Here is a 13,781-nt window from a genome sequence, read left to right on the forward strand (position 1 = left end):
ATCCAGGCAGGGTGGAGGCTGCCAGGGTGGGAAGAATCACCTCGTTTGGAGAACTAAAGCTGAGATGGTTTACAAAGTTCCTCCACATCTAAAGAGGTCTACAGGACTTGCTAGCAGGGGTTTGAGAATCCCTTTCCCATTTTCTTCACATTAAAAGTGAATGAACTGGAAAAGTTCAGGGAGTAACCTAAGAACAGTTGTGTTCCAGCCACGTTCACCATTAAAAAGAGTTTTCAATACATCTATCAAAATTCATCAAATTATACATCTCAAATATGCGTAGTTCACTGTATAGGAACCATATCACAATAAAGGTACTAAAAAAAAAAGAGTTTTCAGATGGGCAGGGAAAAAGTGGAAGGCTTTTTATAAAAAGCATCTGTAGACCCTTTCAAGTTTCACCATTCTTTTCAGGAATGTTCTTGTCTCTCCCCAAGAGGGCACAGCCTGGCCCCTGAACTAAAGCAAGTCAGGGAGAATGGATGTTAAGCTCCTACTATGCACCAGGCATTGTATACACATCATCTTGCAAGAAGTCTGCAAAGTAAATACTTTCATTCTCCCTTTACAGCTGAAGAAGTTGAGGTTCAGAGGAATAAGCGGATGTGCTGAGGAAGGGGTGGAGGTGGGATCTGAACTCAGACCTGGTTGACTCCTGAGCCTGGAGGCTCCTTCTCCACAATTCACTGTCTCATCAGAGGGCAGTCAGGCCATCGGGTGGGATGGCAGTTGGGTCAGAGCTATCCTGCTCCACAGGAGGAAGTCCTGACCAGCCAGGAACAATTCTTCAGGATGCTCAGAAGCAAACTCCATTTCCCATGAGCTTCTGCTTCCAAGGCATCATGGCAGCAGGGCCAGGAGCGGGCAGTCTCAGAGATGCCCTTTGCTTTGCTATTTGTGCTTCAGAGCAGCAGCCCTGAAGTCCATCGAGCCCAAGCTCCCATCCTGAGTAGTAGTCCATTCCCTGCTTGAATACTTCCAGGGACGGCAAGCGCACTCCCCATGAAAGCATCCTTAACAGGACTGCCCTTCCAAGCAGTGTTAGCTCAAGCCCTCCAAGCCCCTGTCAGTCCATTGGTAGACACTGGGCCACCCATAATAGGAATCGGCCTCCTCTGGCTCTGTCCCCAGCAGTTCCCACAGACCTACCTCGGAACACCCTGCAGGTGTCTTACAGGTGCTCTGCTTTGGATGTACGCTTCCCAGAACTCAACCACCCACTTCAAAAAAGCTGACTTTTAAAAAAAAAAACCCAATCTTCAGTGTCCAGAAGAGATGTGAAGCCACCATACTGTCATAAAGCCACCATACTGTCATAAAGCCACCACTGGTCAACTGTGATGCTCTTTCTGGCATGGTCATGAAATTGTCCACTCCTTTGTGTGGTGCTCCTGGGACTCAGGTGTGAGCACCAGGGATCCTCTCTCCCCACATCACCCTTTTCTCTTCACCCTGTCCTTGAACTTCACTTGTGTTCTTTAACTCTCTTTCCTTAGGATGACTTCTCCCCAGGAAGCCCTTATACAAATAGACCCTCAAGAATCTTCCCCTCTGGTCCTTCAGGCCTGCTCTGACAGGCCTAAATTCTAGAGTAAAATCAGCCTAGGCAATAATAATAGCTAGTATCTATTTATTCATTCACTCATTCATTCATTCAACAAGTATTTATTGGGTCCCTACTTTGTACCAGACAGTGTTCCAGGTGCTAGAGATACAGTAGTGCCCAAAGACAGACAACAGACAGAATTCCTGCCTTCATGGAGCCCAAGTTCTGGAAGGCTCTCTGGTGCTTATGAGACACCAGGCCCTGCTATAAGCATCTTCTGAGTCTGAGCTCATTTCATCCTCATAGCTCTTTGAGGTTTCCTATTAAACATCCAGTTTACAGGTGAGTAGACTGAGGCAGTAAGAGGTAGGTAACTTACCCAGTAATAATAACCACCATTTCTTGAGTCCTTTCACCGTATCAGACATGGAGTGGGGATGAGGGGCGGGGTGGAGCGTTTTACTGGAGTGAGTCTTGCTGCCTCCCTGAAGCCTGGAGGGAAAGCAGAAGGGAGACGACGGCGTCCAGAGGTGCCAGCACTGTAGGCAGGGGCACCTCATGACAAAGCCAGTCAGCTGGGTGCTCAGTCCGCTGGGAGTGGGAGCGCCGCCAGTAACTACAGGCCACGCTTGCATTCCAAGTGGAGCCCCAGCTGGTTCCAGAGGTGACCGCGTTTCAGGACCCACAAATGATCAGAAACTGGGAAATATTATTGTCTGCAAACTTTGTACTAGAAATATCGTGGGGGGTGGCGAGGAGGATAAAATTAACACTCGCGGGTCTGTGGGAAAGCCAGGGGCCCGGGGGATACGGGGTGGGAGGCGGGGGTGGCGGGCAATAGGGCTGAATTCCAGTCCTAGCCTTCCCAGGCTGGGCTGCGCTGCCTCGGTCAAGGCACGCCCACCCTCCCCCAGGTCTCAGCTGGCCCATCTGTGACCGTCAGGGCTCTGACCCTAGGCAGAGGGTGGGGAAGAGCAGGCTCAGAAGCCTTGCTCGGGTTCCCCGTCTCCTAGCCGGACGCGGGGAGGTGGGTACGGGCAGCCGAGGGAAGCGGGCTCCGCTCCAGCGCCCGGGGAAGGCGCTGCGGGCTCGGGCGCCCCCTGCGGGCGGAGAAGCGCCATGCGGCGCCCGCGATCCAGGCCGGCGGGGAGGGGGCCGGACCGCTGCTCCGGCGGGCTAAACAGGCCGTGGGATTATGTCACTACGGAGAAAGGAAATGAGTCACCGCTCGCCGGGGCAGTGGGGCGGCCAGGGGCGAGTGCGGAGTTGCGACCACAGGAACCTGGGACAACTGCAGGAAGTGAGAGGAATGTGGGCCTGGCTGCAGCAGCGCGGCCCCCTCCGCGGCCCCTGACCCCGGTCCCTGCAGAGGGCAGCCAACTTGGGGGCGGGGGATGGCTGGGGGAGGGAGGGAGCGGCCGGAGGAGGCCGGGTGGGGTGGACCTGGGGTGGCTGGAGGACCATGGGGTCAGAGCCACGCCCAGGGCGCCCCAACCTGAAAAACAGCCCAGGTCATCTTTCCATCAGCCTAGCCGGACTCCTGGCTGGCTCCCCATTGCCCCCTGGAACAGTGCTCAAACCTGAATGAACATCAGAATAATGCCAGAGGTTTGTTAAAACCCAGACCCCAGGCCCTACCCCAGAGTAGGTCAGAGCTGAGGCAACAGGAGTGCGTTTTTAACAACCTCCTAGTAGGTGATGCTGAAGCCGGGGTCCTTGAGTAGAGCTCCATCTTATTAGAATAGAGCCCAAGCCACTTAGCTGGCCCGTTGCCAGTGGTTCCTCCAGCCTCACCTCTCCCCACGTCCTACCCCCTGCACACCTGTTCTAGCAGGACTCAACTACTTATTTTTTGCTGTTCCTTTCCTCTGTGTGTTTACACAGGCTGTTTCCTTTGACGAAAACACCTTCCCCTCACTCCACTGCTGCCCAAACTGGCTGGCTTCTACCAATCCTTTAAAATCTTCTCCATGGGCTATATCAAAAAGCACAAGCAACAGAGTGAAAAGGCAGCCCACAAGTCAGGAGAAAACACTGGCAAACTCTACACATGATAAGGGGTTGATATCAAGAATTTATAAAGAACTCCTATGAATCCACCAAGAACACACACAACATGAGCTGAAAATGGGAAAAGGACTTCAACAGACATTTCCCCAAAGAAGGTATATAAATGGCCAATAAACACAAGAAAACATGCTCGGTATCACTAATCACTCAAGAAATGCACATCAAAACCACAGTGAGATACCACCTCACCCATTAGGATGGTTACTATCAAAAAACAAGTGTTGAAAAGGATGTGGAGAAACTGGAACCCCTGAGCACTGTTGTTGGGAATGTAAGATGGTGCGGCTGCTGCCACAAACAGTATGGTGGTTCCTCAAGATGAGGATTATGAGCCAGCAATTCTACTTCTGGGGATATACAGGAAAAACTGAAAGCAGATTCTCGAAGAGGTATGTGTATCCCCATCTTCACAGCAGCATTATCCACAATAGCTAAAAGGTGGAAACCCTCCAAGCATCCGTCAGCAGATGAATGGATAACACAATGAGGTAGATACAGATAATGGAATATTATTCAGCCTTTAAAAAAAGAAGGAAATTCTGAACAGGCTACAACATGAATGAACCGTGAAGACATTATGCTAACTGAAATAAGCCAGTCACCAAAGGACAAATACTGTAAGATTTCACTTATAAGAAGCACCTAGAAGAGTCAAATTCTTAGAGGCAGAAGAATTGCCAGGGACAGAGTGGGGAAGCCAGAAGTGGGAGTTATTGTTATGAAACAATATTATGGAGTTTCCATTTTATAAGTTGAAGAGTTCTGTGGATGGATGATGGTGATGTTGCACAATGTGAGTGTACTTAATGCCAATGAACTGTACACTTAAAACTGGTTAAGTTGATAAATTTTAGGTTATGTGTATTTTACCATAATTCAGATTTAAAAATAAACCATCTCAGTGGCAGCCTCTGAGTGCCTGCTTCCCCTCCCCCTCCAGAACAGACCAAGCCTCCTTATTTACTCCCACTGTACCTAATACCTCCAGGAAAGTACATGCCACACTGTAGGGGTTCTGGCATTTGTTTATTGTAATTCACAAATTTATTGTGAATTAAATGGAGACTGGGCTCCTTGAGGGTGAAAAACCACTTAATTCGGTGCCCTCTGCACATAAACAAGTGGGGTGAGCATTCAGGAAGGCTTTGACCCACAAATGGATGGGGAATGAAGGTCAAAGAAAGGGTAAGTGGATGTGCAGGTGGGTGGATGCATGGACAGATGGATGAATTAACAGATGTGTGGGTAGAAGGACAGCCGCCCCCAGAGTGTGACAGGGCCCCTGCAGTATCCTGGGCACTTTGCAGTGGAGTGGGAGCCTGTGCCAAGAGGCTGTGCCCGCTGACCTGGTGCAGTGGGGTGGACAGCCTGGCACAGTTTCCAAACCTGAACGTGAGTTTTGAGTGTGAGTCCTAGGCCAGGGATACCCCACACTCCCTCTGGCAACTGTCACAGTAAAACTGAATGAGTCCGGAGACCTGCATTCTTCTCCCAGCTCTGCATTTGCTCTGTGACCTTGGACAAACGGCTCATTCTCCCTGGGCCTCTATGTCCCAATCTATAAAGTGGGAAAGGGACAAGATGCCAAGGTTTTGCCTGGTTCTACATCTCATCTTTTTCTTTTTTCTTTAATCAGTTTTTTAAAGTTAGTGATGAAATATTTTCAATATTTCAAAAGGTACAAAAAAATACTACGACAGACATCCAAGTACTTGCCCACACAGATTTAACAAATGTTAACATTTTGCCGTATTTGCTCCAGATTTCTTTTTACAAATTAAAAAAAAACCCTGATACATCTAAAGTCTTTCCATTCCTCCCCTGTTTAAATAACTACTACTCTCAAGTTAATACAGATCCTTCTCGTCTGCCTATATATACTTTTACTATGTAGCTATATATCAATATGTACAATAGGATATTAATAATTAGATAAATACTACATAACATAAGCTACATATAAATAATATATATCTTAACAATGTTTTCATAAATAGTATCATACTGTGTAAATCCTTTGAAACTTGTTTTGCTCATTATTATGTTTTTCAGATTCCTCTGTGTTGATACATGTAGATCTGATTAATTCTTTTTTTTTTTTTTTTTGGTTCTTTTTGTTGTTGTCATTGAAGTATAGTCAGTTTACAATGTTGTGTCAATTTCTGGTGTATAGCATAATAGTTCAGTCATACATATACACACATTTATTCGCTTTCATATACTTTTTCATTATAGGATACCACAAGACATTGAATATAGTTCCCTGCTCTATACAATATAAACTTATTGTTTATCTTGATTAATTCTTGTTAAATGCTGTTCATATAGTTTTCCATTGTGTAACTAAATGTTCCTTTATTCATCCATTCTCTTTCTGATATACTGTTCCTCGTTTCCTTTTTTGTTATCAGACACAGCACTGCATGAGGATTCCTGCACGTGTCCCTCCTGCAAACACGGGGGGCTTTTTACTGAGCATATAGTCACTGTATCACAGTGCACGGGTATCTTCAGCTTTTACTAGATGGTGGAAAATTCCTCTCCAAAGTTTCCCTGAAAACCTTGGGGCCATATTGTTTCAAATTTCAGAGTGGTTCTGGCTTTAAAATGTAATATGCTGAATGATTCCATTTCTTCTTGAAAAGACCAAACTACAGTGGATGGGAAACAGATCACTGGTTGTCAGGGTTAGAAGGGGTGGTGGGGAGGGGGTGATTATAAAGGAAAAGAAGAAGGGAGTGTTTGGGTTTGTTCTGTATCCTGATTGTGCAGTTACACAAATCTATATATGTGTTAAAATTCTTAGATCTACACAAAAGGGAAAGAAGAATCCATTTCACTGTATGACGACTTAAAAAATAAAAATGTTTAAATGTAATATGGTAGATATACTGCATCTTACCTAAAACCCCCAGTGGGGTTTACAGTAGCACCCCATAATCAAACAGGAATATTTTGTCAACAAAATATATGAACAATCACACTAAATGGGATAAGTTAAGGCTATAAATAGGCAGTGTGCTCAGGGGTCTTGTGGACCTGTCTCTTGGTTCAGCAGTGTTTGGACGGAACAGACCCAGGGATGCCCCTTGCTCCAGCCTCCAACCGCCGTTCAGCTTTTTTCCAGTCACAACCTTCAGAACCAGCCACTCTGCTACCCCTGGCCTCCAGGGCCAGCCAACACCATTTTTTGAGCTTAGCTCCTTATTAGTGATCAACCGTGAGCCCCGAGATTCATCAGTATTATTCCACCAAGGTGGAGATTGCCCTCACCCACCTGGTCACCGTACACCTGCAAGCCTCTAACACCTACCTCTCTCTGGGCTTCTATGTCCGTTGCGGGGACTATGTGGCTCTGGAGGGTGTGGGTCACTTTTTCCACAAATTGGCCGAGGAGAAGCACGAAGACACCCAGCATCTCTTGAAAATGCAAAATCAGCCCTCTTCCTGGACGTGCAGAAGCTATCTCCAGATGAGTGGAGTGAAATCCAGGACGCTATGGAGGCTGCCTTGCTCCTGGAAAAGAACCAGAACCAGGTCCCTTTGGATCTGCGAGTCCTGGACTCTGCCTTGTAGACCACCCCCACTGCTGCGACTTCCTGGAAAGCCACTCCTGGATGAGGAGGTGAAAGTCATCAAGAAGATGGGCGACCACCTGACTAACCTCCACAGGCTGGCTGGTCCCCAGGCTGGGCCAGGCCAGTATCTCTTCTAAAGGCTCACCCTCCAACATGACTAGGAGTTTCTGAGACCCAGCGGCCTTTGAGAAGCCCCTCTGGCATCAGGGCTTCTGCCTGAAGCCTCTCTGCAGCCAATGGGCAGCTTTTTAACCACCCTGGAGCCCGCTCCCAAGCCTTGGACCAAATGGAAACAATAAAGCTTGTTGCAGAAAAAAAAAACAAAAACAAAACAAACAAACAAAAAAAAGACTATAAATAACCTCAAATTAGTTCACATCAGGTTTTTTTTTTTTAATATTGTGGTGAAATACACCTAACATAATATTTGCCATTGTAATCATTTTTAAGCCTACATTCAGTGGTGTGGAATATATTCACATTTTTGTGCAACCATCACCATCATCCACCCACAGAACTATTTTTTTCATCTTGTAAAACTGAAATTCTGTACCCATTAAATAATAACTCCCCATTCTGCCCTCCTCCCAGCCCCTGGCAAACGCCATTATAATTTCTGTCTTTATGATTTTGACTGCCCTAATATACCTCATATAAGTGGAATCATGTAGTATCTTTTTGACTGGCTTAGTTCATGTAGCATAATGTCTTCAAGTTTCATCTATGTTGCAGTGTACTGCAGGATTTCCTTCTTTCTAAAGGCTGAATAATATTCCATTTTATGGCTATACCACATTTTGCTTAACCACTCATCTGTCCATGGATATTTGGCTTGCTTACACGTTTTAGCTATTGTGAATAATTCTCCTATGAACTTGAGGTACAAATATCTCTTCAAGACCCTGCTTTCAGTTCCAAATCAGGCTTTGTCATGAAGTGAGTTTAAACCAAATTTGTTGAAGGTGAGGTGGAAACTTTTGGTTTTCAGAGTTATTTTGATTTTGGAATTGTGGATAAGGATGGTAGACTTGTACAAATTTATATTCCCACTAGAAATGTATGAGTTCTCATTTCCCCTTATCTTCACTAACATGGTGTTATCATGCTTTTTAATTTTTGCCAATCTGATGGGCATGAAATGGGGTCTTATTATTTTTATCTGAATTCCCATGATTACTAGTGAGGTCGAGAATTTTTCATTTGTTTATAGCTATTCTGGTTTCCTCTTCTGTGAATTTCATGTTTCTCTTAAATTCTTCTTCTTTTACTAATTTATAGGAATTCTTTATGTATTCTGGCTGCAAACAAGTTGCAAAGAATTGGAATATCTTGCCTTTTCATTGTTATAGCACCTTTTGTCATAAAGAAGTTTAAAATCCTATGATCATTGAATGTATCAATATTCTCCATTATGATGTGAACACTTTTAGTCTTATTTAAGAAACTCTTCACCACTTCAAGTTCATGAATATATTCTTTTGTAGATTTTTTTTTTTAAGTTTTAAAGTTTGGCTTCTTATATTTCATTTTAAAAAATATATGGAATCTATCTCTGCATATGGTGTGAGGAAGGGATCTAAAATTTTATATTCTGCATACATTAGCCAGTCCTCTGCTATAATGATCATTTGGTCTCTTCTTTTCCCACTGATTTATAGTAATGCCAACCCTGTCATCGTCCTCATCTATATGTGATCCATCTCTGGGTCCTCTATTCAGTCCCGAGGTCTCCTTGTCTATCTTTGCTAATAGTAAATCTTTAAATCTGGTAGGACAAACCCCTCCCTCCTTATTCTTCTTCAATAGGGTCTTAATTGTTCTTGGCCCTTTACTTTGTAATATACATTAAAGGGAAACTCCTCTGTTTTCATAGAAAAAAAAAAAACAGTTCTAAGAAACGATTCTAAGAAACTTGATTGCCTGGTTTCTTAGCCTACAGCAAGTTAAAAGCTTCAACTTAGAAGAGGAGATGCAGAGAGGAAAGTATGTTGATAACTAAGTCTGACAAAGACAGAAAAGTCCAAATAACTCTCAGAAATGTATATGGGAATATAAGAGAGCAGCAGAGCGGAGCCACTCACTCCCAGAATCTTGGAGGCGTGACTATGCATTTTAGAAACAGAAGGCAGATGGGCTTCACCTAGTCATTTAGGAACCACCTTCACCCTGTGGCTTCCAGGATGCCCTAGCTGTGGCCGGGCTGCAGTCCCTTCCAGTTGGAGAGAGCATGACCCTATGGTCCCGTCCTGCTGCACAGGACTGGGAGACACAGACCTTTGCTGGGGCACCAGGTCACAGAGGGCCTGTAGGCCACTGTAGAACTTGGCTTATACTCTGAGACAGGGAGCCTTTAGAGGGTCTTGATACCAGCAGTGACTTGGCCTGATTTGTAAAAGATCCCTTCGTCTGCCGTGATGAGAATGCTTGGGGGGAAGGGTAGTAAGGGAGGAGAGCAAAAGCAGGAAACTCTGTTTGGATGACCTGCTTTCCTGGCTCCCTCCTGCCCTCAGGCAGAGCTGACCTCTTCCTCCTTTGTTCCCTGTGTTTCCATGACATCTCTCATAGTTTAAGCGCTTGTTGTTTGCTTGTCTATCTTCATCCAGGTTGATGTATCCACAACACCTGGCTCAGAACAAGAGCTTGGCAACAGATGGGGCAAGCATGTTAAATTCAACTGACATAACAGGTAGAACCTGGTATGTTGGTTTAGGGTTCTTCGACTACAAGCAACAGAAACCAACTCTGTCTTAAGGAAAAGAAAACTTGTGAGATCCCCAGAACCCACAGGAAGGCTGGAGAACTAGACTTGGAAGAAGCATGGGAAACAGAAGTTCCTTACCCATTAGGTTATGCTGCTGGGATGCACATGCCAACTATCCCTCCCAACATTGTTTCTGAGTCCCAGGAAAGGGTCTCACTGGAAGGACTTGGGTCATGTCTCCAGGCTTTGGTTACACTTGGGCAGAGAGAGGAAGAATTGCGGCTGAGAAAACCTCCAGACACCCTGTTGGTTTCCATGAGGGGAGGGCAAGGTTCCCTGATTCATTGTCTCAGCGAAGCTATGCTCGTGGGGGGCAGGTCATGGGAAAGGAAACCAGCGAGCTGTTAGGGGAAATGAATGCGGAGTGGCAAAAAGCCAGCAAGCATCCACTACAATTTCCCAGGGCTAGAAAAGCACAGAGGCAAGAATCGTGACCTGTGACCTATGACCTACGACCTGTGGGCTGTGAAGGAGATGCATCTTCCTCACCTTTGCATCCCTGGTGCTTAGCTCAGCACCTCGTACTTAGTAGGTACTGACCTAATGTTTATCTGGTGAGTGAACAGATGATATGACCAGTTACAGAAGCCCAAAGGCTATTAGTGTTTCTTAAAACACCAATTTTATGAATAAAAGGGGATGAGATAGCAGCCTCGATAAAGAGATCTGCCAAAAAGGGAAAAAAAAAAAATCTGTCTCAAGGGACAAATTGTAGCCCTGTTCCTTCTGGCCCTTCCCATGGGCCCCGTCAATCTAGCTCTGAGCAGGATTAACATTCATTTAAAGCAATTGGCCCCATGCAGCCCTGGCTGATTGTGTTGGATGCTGTGGAGAAACTGGGCAGCAGGGGGTGGACCAGCCTCCAAATCCTCTCAGAAGCTCATGGATCTGGCCTTGATATGGTGTCCAGGCGTGGGGTCCAGCAGCCTCAAAGGAAGAGCCAAGCGGGAAGTTTTGATTCTGGGGGCCACTAAGTTGATGTCTTCCAAGGAAATCCACCAAGAAGTGACCCCATCCAGGTCTGGGGGGTTGGCTGCAGAGCCAGCCTGGGGGCCCACACAGACCAGAGGGCTCCTGGACCTGGGACATTGCAGAAGTGCCCCAGGTGCCCCTCAGGAGTGAGGGGGAGGAGGAGGCTGCATATGGAGCCCTCAGCCCAGGTGACTTCAACCAGAGCAGAAACACTTTCAGATTCCCGGGGAAGTTCTGTTTGAATAGAGTCTGTTTGTGTAGCAACGACAACAAAGTTTGGGACTGAGTTCACCGAACCCTTGCACCCCTTTTCATGAAGTGGTTTGTGTATGCACGTGGGAAGGACACATTAGGTACATGACCTCATTAAGCCCTAGTTTCCTCCTCCATAAAATGATAACAGAAGACATGGTGAGATTGCATGGGATACATCCGTTCCGGGCTGGATGTGAGTTTGACAACCTCACTGATGTTCTGTCTTCTCCCTGTATATTCCTGTTTCCTTTCCCACATTCAGGCAGTTTTGCAGGTTGTAGTATAGCAGAGAGGAAGAAGCAGGGCAGCAGAAATAACAAAAACATCTTCTTTAAGAACCTAAGTCTTAGGTGAACCGAGCTGGTTTGTAGAGGCGATAAAAGGGGGAAAGAGGATTCACGCAAATGTTCTGGACACCTTGGCCAGAAGCAGTGTGGAGAGGGGTCCCCCGCAACCCAGTGCAGAACCAGGAGCCCCTGGCCTGGAGAAGAATGACAGAGCGGGAGCCTGAAGGGAGTGGTCTGGGGATGCCTTTGGGCTGTGACTGTGACTGTGAAGAAGTCACAGGAAATCGTCGGACCTGAAGGATGGGGACCTGCGGATGCACAAGGACAGCCTAAGTGACACAGGGATTGTTTCACCAAAACGCCACCCTACCGCGCATTACTGCATCAAGACCTTAGATCTAGGTCATAACTCCTGGAAGAAGTTCCCCATCAGCCTGATGGATAAGGGACTCAGAAATGAGGCCGGGTTACAGAAAACAAAGAAAGTTCTGTCTCGCCCTCCTGAGGCGCCTGGGCGTGGAGAGAAGACTCAACCCTTCGCTGCCCAGGGCCCAGAAGACAGGCCGCGCATGCTCCCTCCATCCCTCCTGCTGCCCTCCGCCGCGCATGCTCCGCAGTCCCCGGGCCGCTCTCTTCCGAGCCACTGCGCTTAGTGCTGCCCCCTCCCCAGGCCCCATCTGTTCTGCGGTTACTGCCCAGCTTCGGCTTCCTCTGGAGGGTGGAGCCACGTTTTCTGACCTGTATAAAACATTGTGGGCTGTTTACTTCTTCCTCTGGGTTACTAAGATTCTTACAGGAGCTGAGGAGAGGGCAGTGAGAAAGGGGGCTGGCTGATCCTTCGAGGCTCCCCGTGCCCCTCAACCCAGCCCTACACAGGGAGACACGGCCAGATCCCAAGACTTGGCAAGGCCGCCAGGGACATTTGCAAAGTGACAAAAAGGGAGGAGAGGCCTCAAAAGAAAACAACTTTCACACATCAAAATGCCTGGAAACGTTTTCTAGGCTCATTTTTCTTATCTGGGGTGATTTTCAAGGCCAACAGCGCCTGGGGCCTAAGGCTCCAGGAGGTGATGACTCAAGTGGCCCAGGAGATAATGCAGATGCTTCCTCTCTGCAGCCAGCGTGTGTGTCCATCCCAGGACAGGACGCTCCCTAGATCTTTAGAGCCAGTAGGGCATTTAGCCATCCCCTAAATCCAACCACCTATTTTCGGTAATGTGGAAACAAAGGCCTTAGGGACACGACTCTCCTGAGGTCACACCATTCCACAGATAAAGGATAAAGTGGCTTGGGGCCCTGAACCGGTCTCACCTGCACCCGGGCACCGTCTCCTTCTGCTTGTTGTGGGTCTCACTATGCCACAGCCACCGGATGAAGATGGCGCCATTGGCATGCCCGGCGCTGGTCCTCACCTGGGGCCAACCCCGTGCTTTGTAGTTTACATAAATGATGTCGTCCCATGTACCCCTCACAGTCATCTTCCAAAAGAGGCATTTTCATCCACATTTCAAATGAGGAAACTGAAGCAGGTGTGTTTTATTTCCCGCAGCCTGTGCTCATTCTATTTATATACTCATGATTGACACTTGGAGCACATGCTACATGCCAGGCACTTTCTAGACACCACATATGTCATCTTGTCCTCATCGTGGCAAGTACTATGACTATCCCTATGTTACAAATGAGGTCCCTAAGGCCCAGGGTGTAAGTGAGTTGCTCAGGGTAAGAAACAACCAACCAACCAAAGGGAGGAGTCAGAAATCCAACATGCAGGGAGGTAGGAGAAGGGAGGAAAGCCACTGAAGTCTGCATTCATAAGCAAGTGACCACTGTGGGCAAATGGGGTTACCTACTGCACAGAACACATGTCAGGATTCAGCAGAGGGGTGAGGAGATGCTCCTCGTTGGTTAAGGATCACACCTCGGGTACTGGACACCCCTAGATACTTCTGAGCTGCCCCTGTGTGGGCTTCATATCCAAGGAATGTCCTGAAGCAGAGATACAAGAAGCTATTATCTGCAGGTGACTCCTGGTGGGCCAGGAACATCATCTGCTACCGTGAATTAGGTCCAATATATCAGTGCTCAACAAATGCTCATTCTCTTCTCTACTCTCTATGGGGACTCTTGTTTTGTTTGTTTGTTTGTTTTTTGGTTAACAAGACGTTCCTGGAAATCAATAAAATCAATTTCATTAAGTGTATGTCAAAATCTGATTTGCTTTTATAACACCATGAAATGTTCATATTAAAAAATTCACCGGTTAGAAAACTTGTTTTGTCAGATCATTACTACCCAATCATGACTTCCTA

At 46.7% G+C, this 13,781-nt stretch overlaps 1 protein-coding gene across 1 annotated transcript; it reads left to right on the forward strand.

Moving 5' to 3' along the window:
- Window positions 1–4,837: 4,837 nt before the first annotated feature.
- Window positions 4,838–7,331, forward strand: LOC135323125 (ferritin light chain-like). The gene is made up of 2 exons (XM_064494793.1): window positions 4,838–5,008; window positions 6,873–7,331. Exons 1-2 carry the CDS (start codon window positions 4,838–4,840, stop codon window positions 7,329–7,331), a joined length of 630 nt encoding a protein of 209 aa, XP_064350863.1.
- Window positions 7,332–13,781: the final 6,450 nt, after the last annotated feature.

The sequence above is a fragment of the Camelus dromedarius genome, chromosome 16 (assembly GCF_036321535.1).
Source record: "Camelus dromedarius isolate mCamDro1 chromosome 16, mCamDro1.pat, whole genome shotgun sequence".
Lineage (NCBI taxonomy): Eukaryota > Metazoa > Chordata > Mammalia > Artiodactyla > Camelidae > Camelus > Camelus dromedarius.

Coding starts and splice junctions, on each gene's coding strand:
- LOC135323125 (XM_064494793.1), top strand. CDS start 4,838: ATGGATGAATTAACAGATGTGTGGGTAGAAGGACAGCCGCCCCCAGAG. Junction 5,009..6,872: donor CACAGTTTCCAAACCTGAAC/GTGAGTTTTGAG, acceptor TATTCCACCAAG/GTGGAGATTGCCCTCACCCA.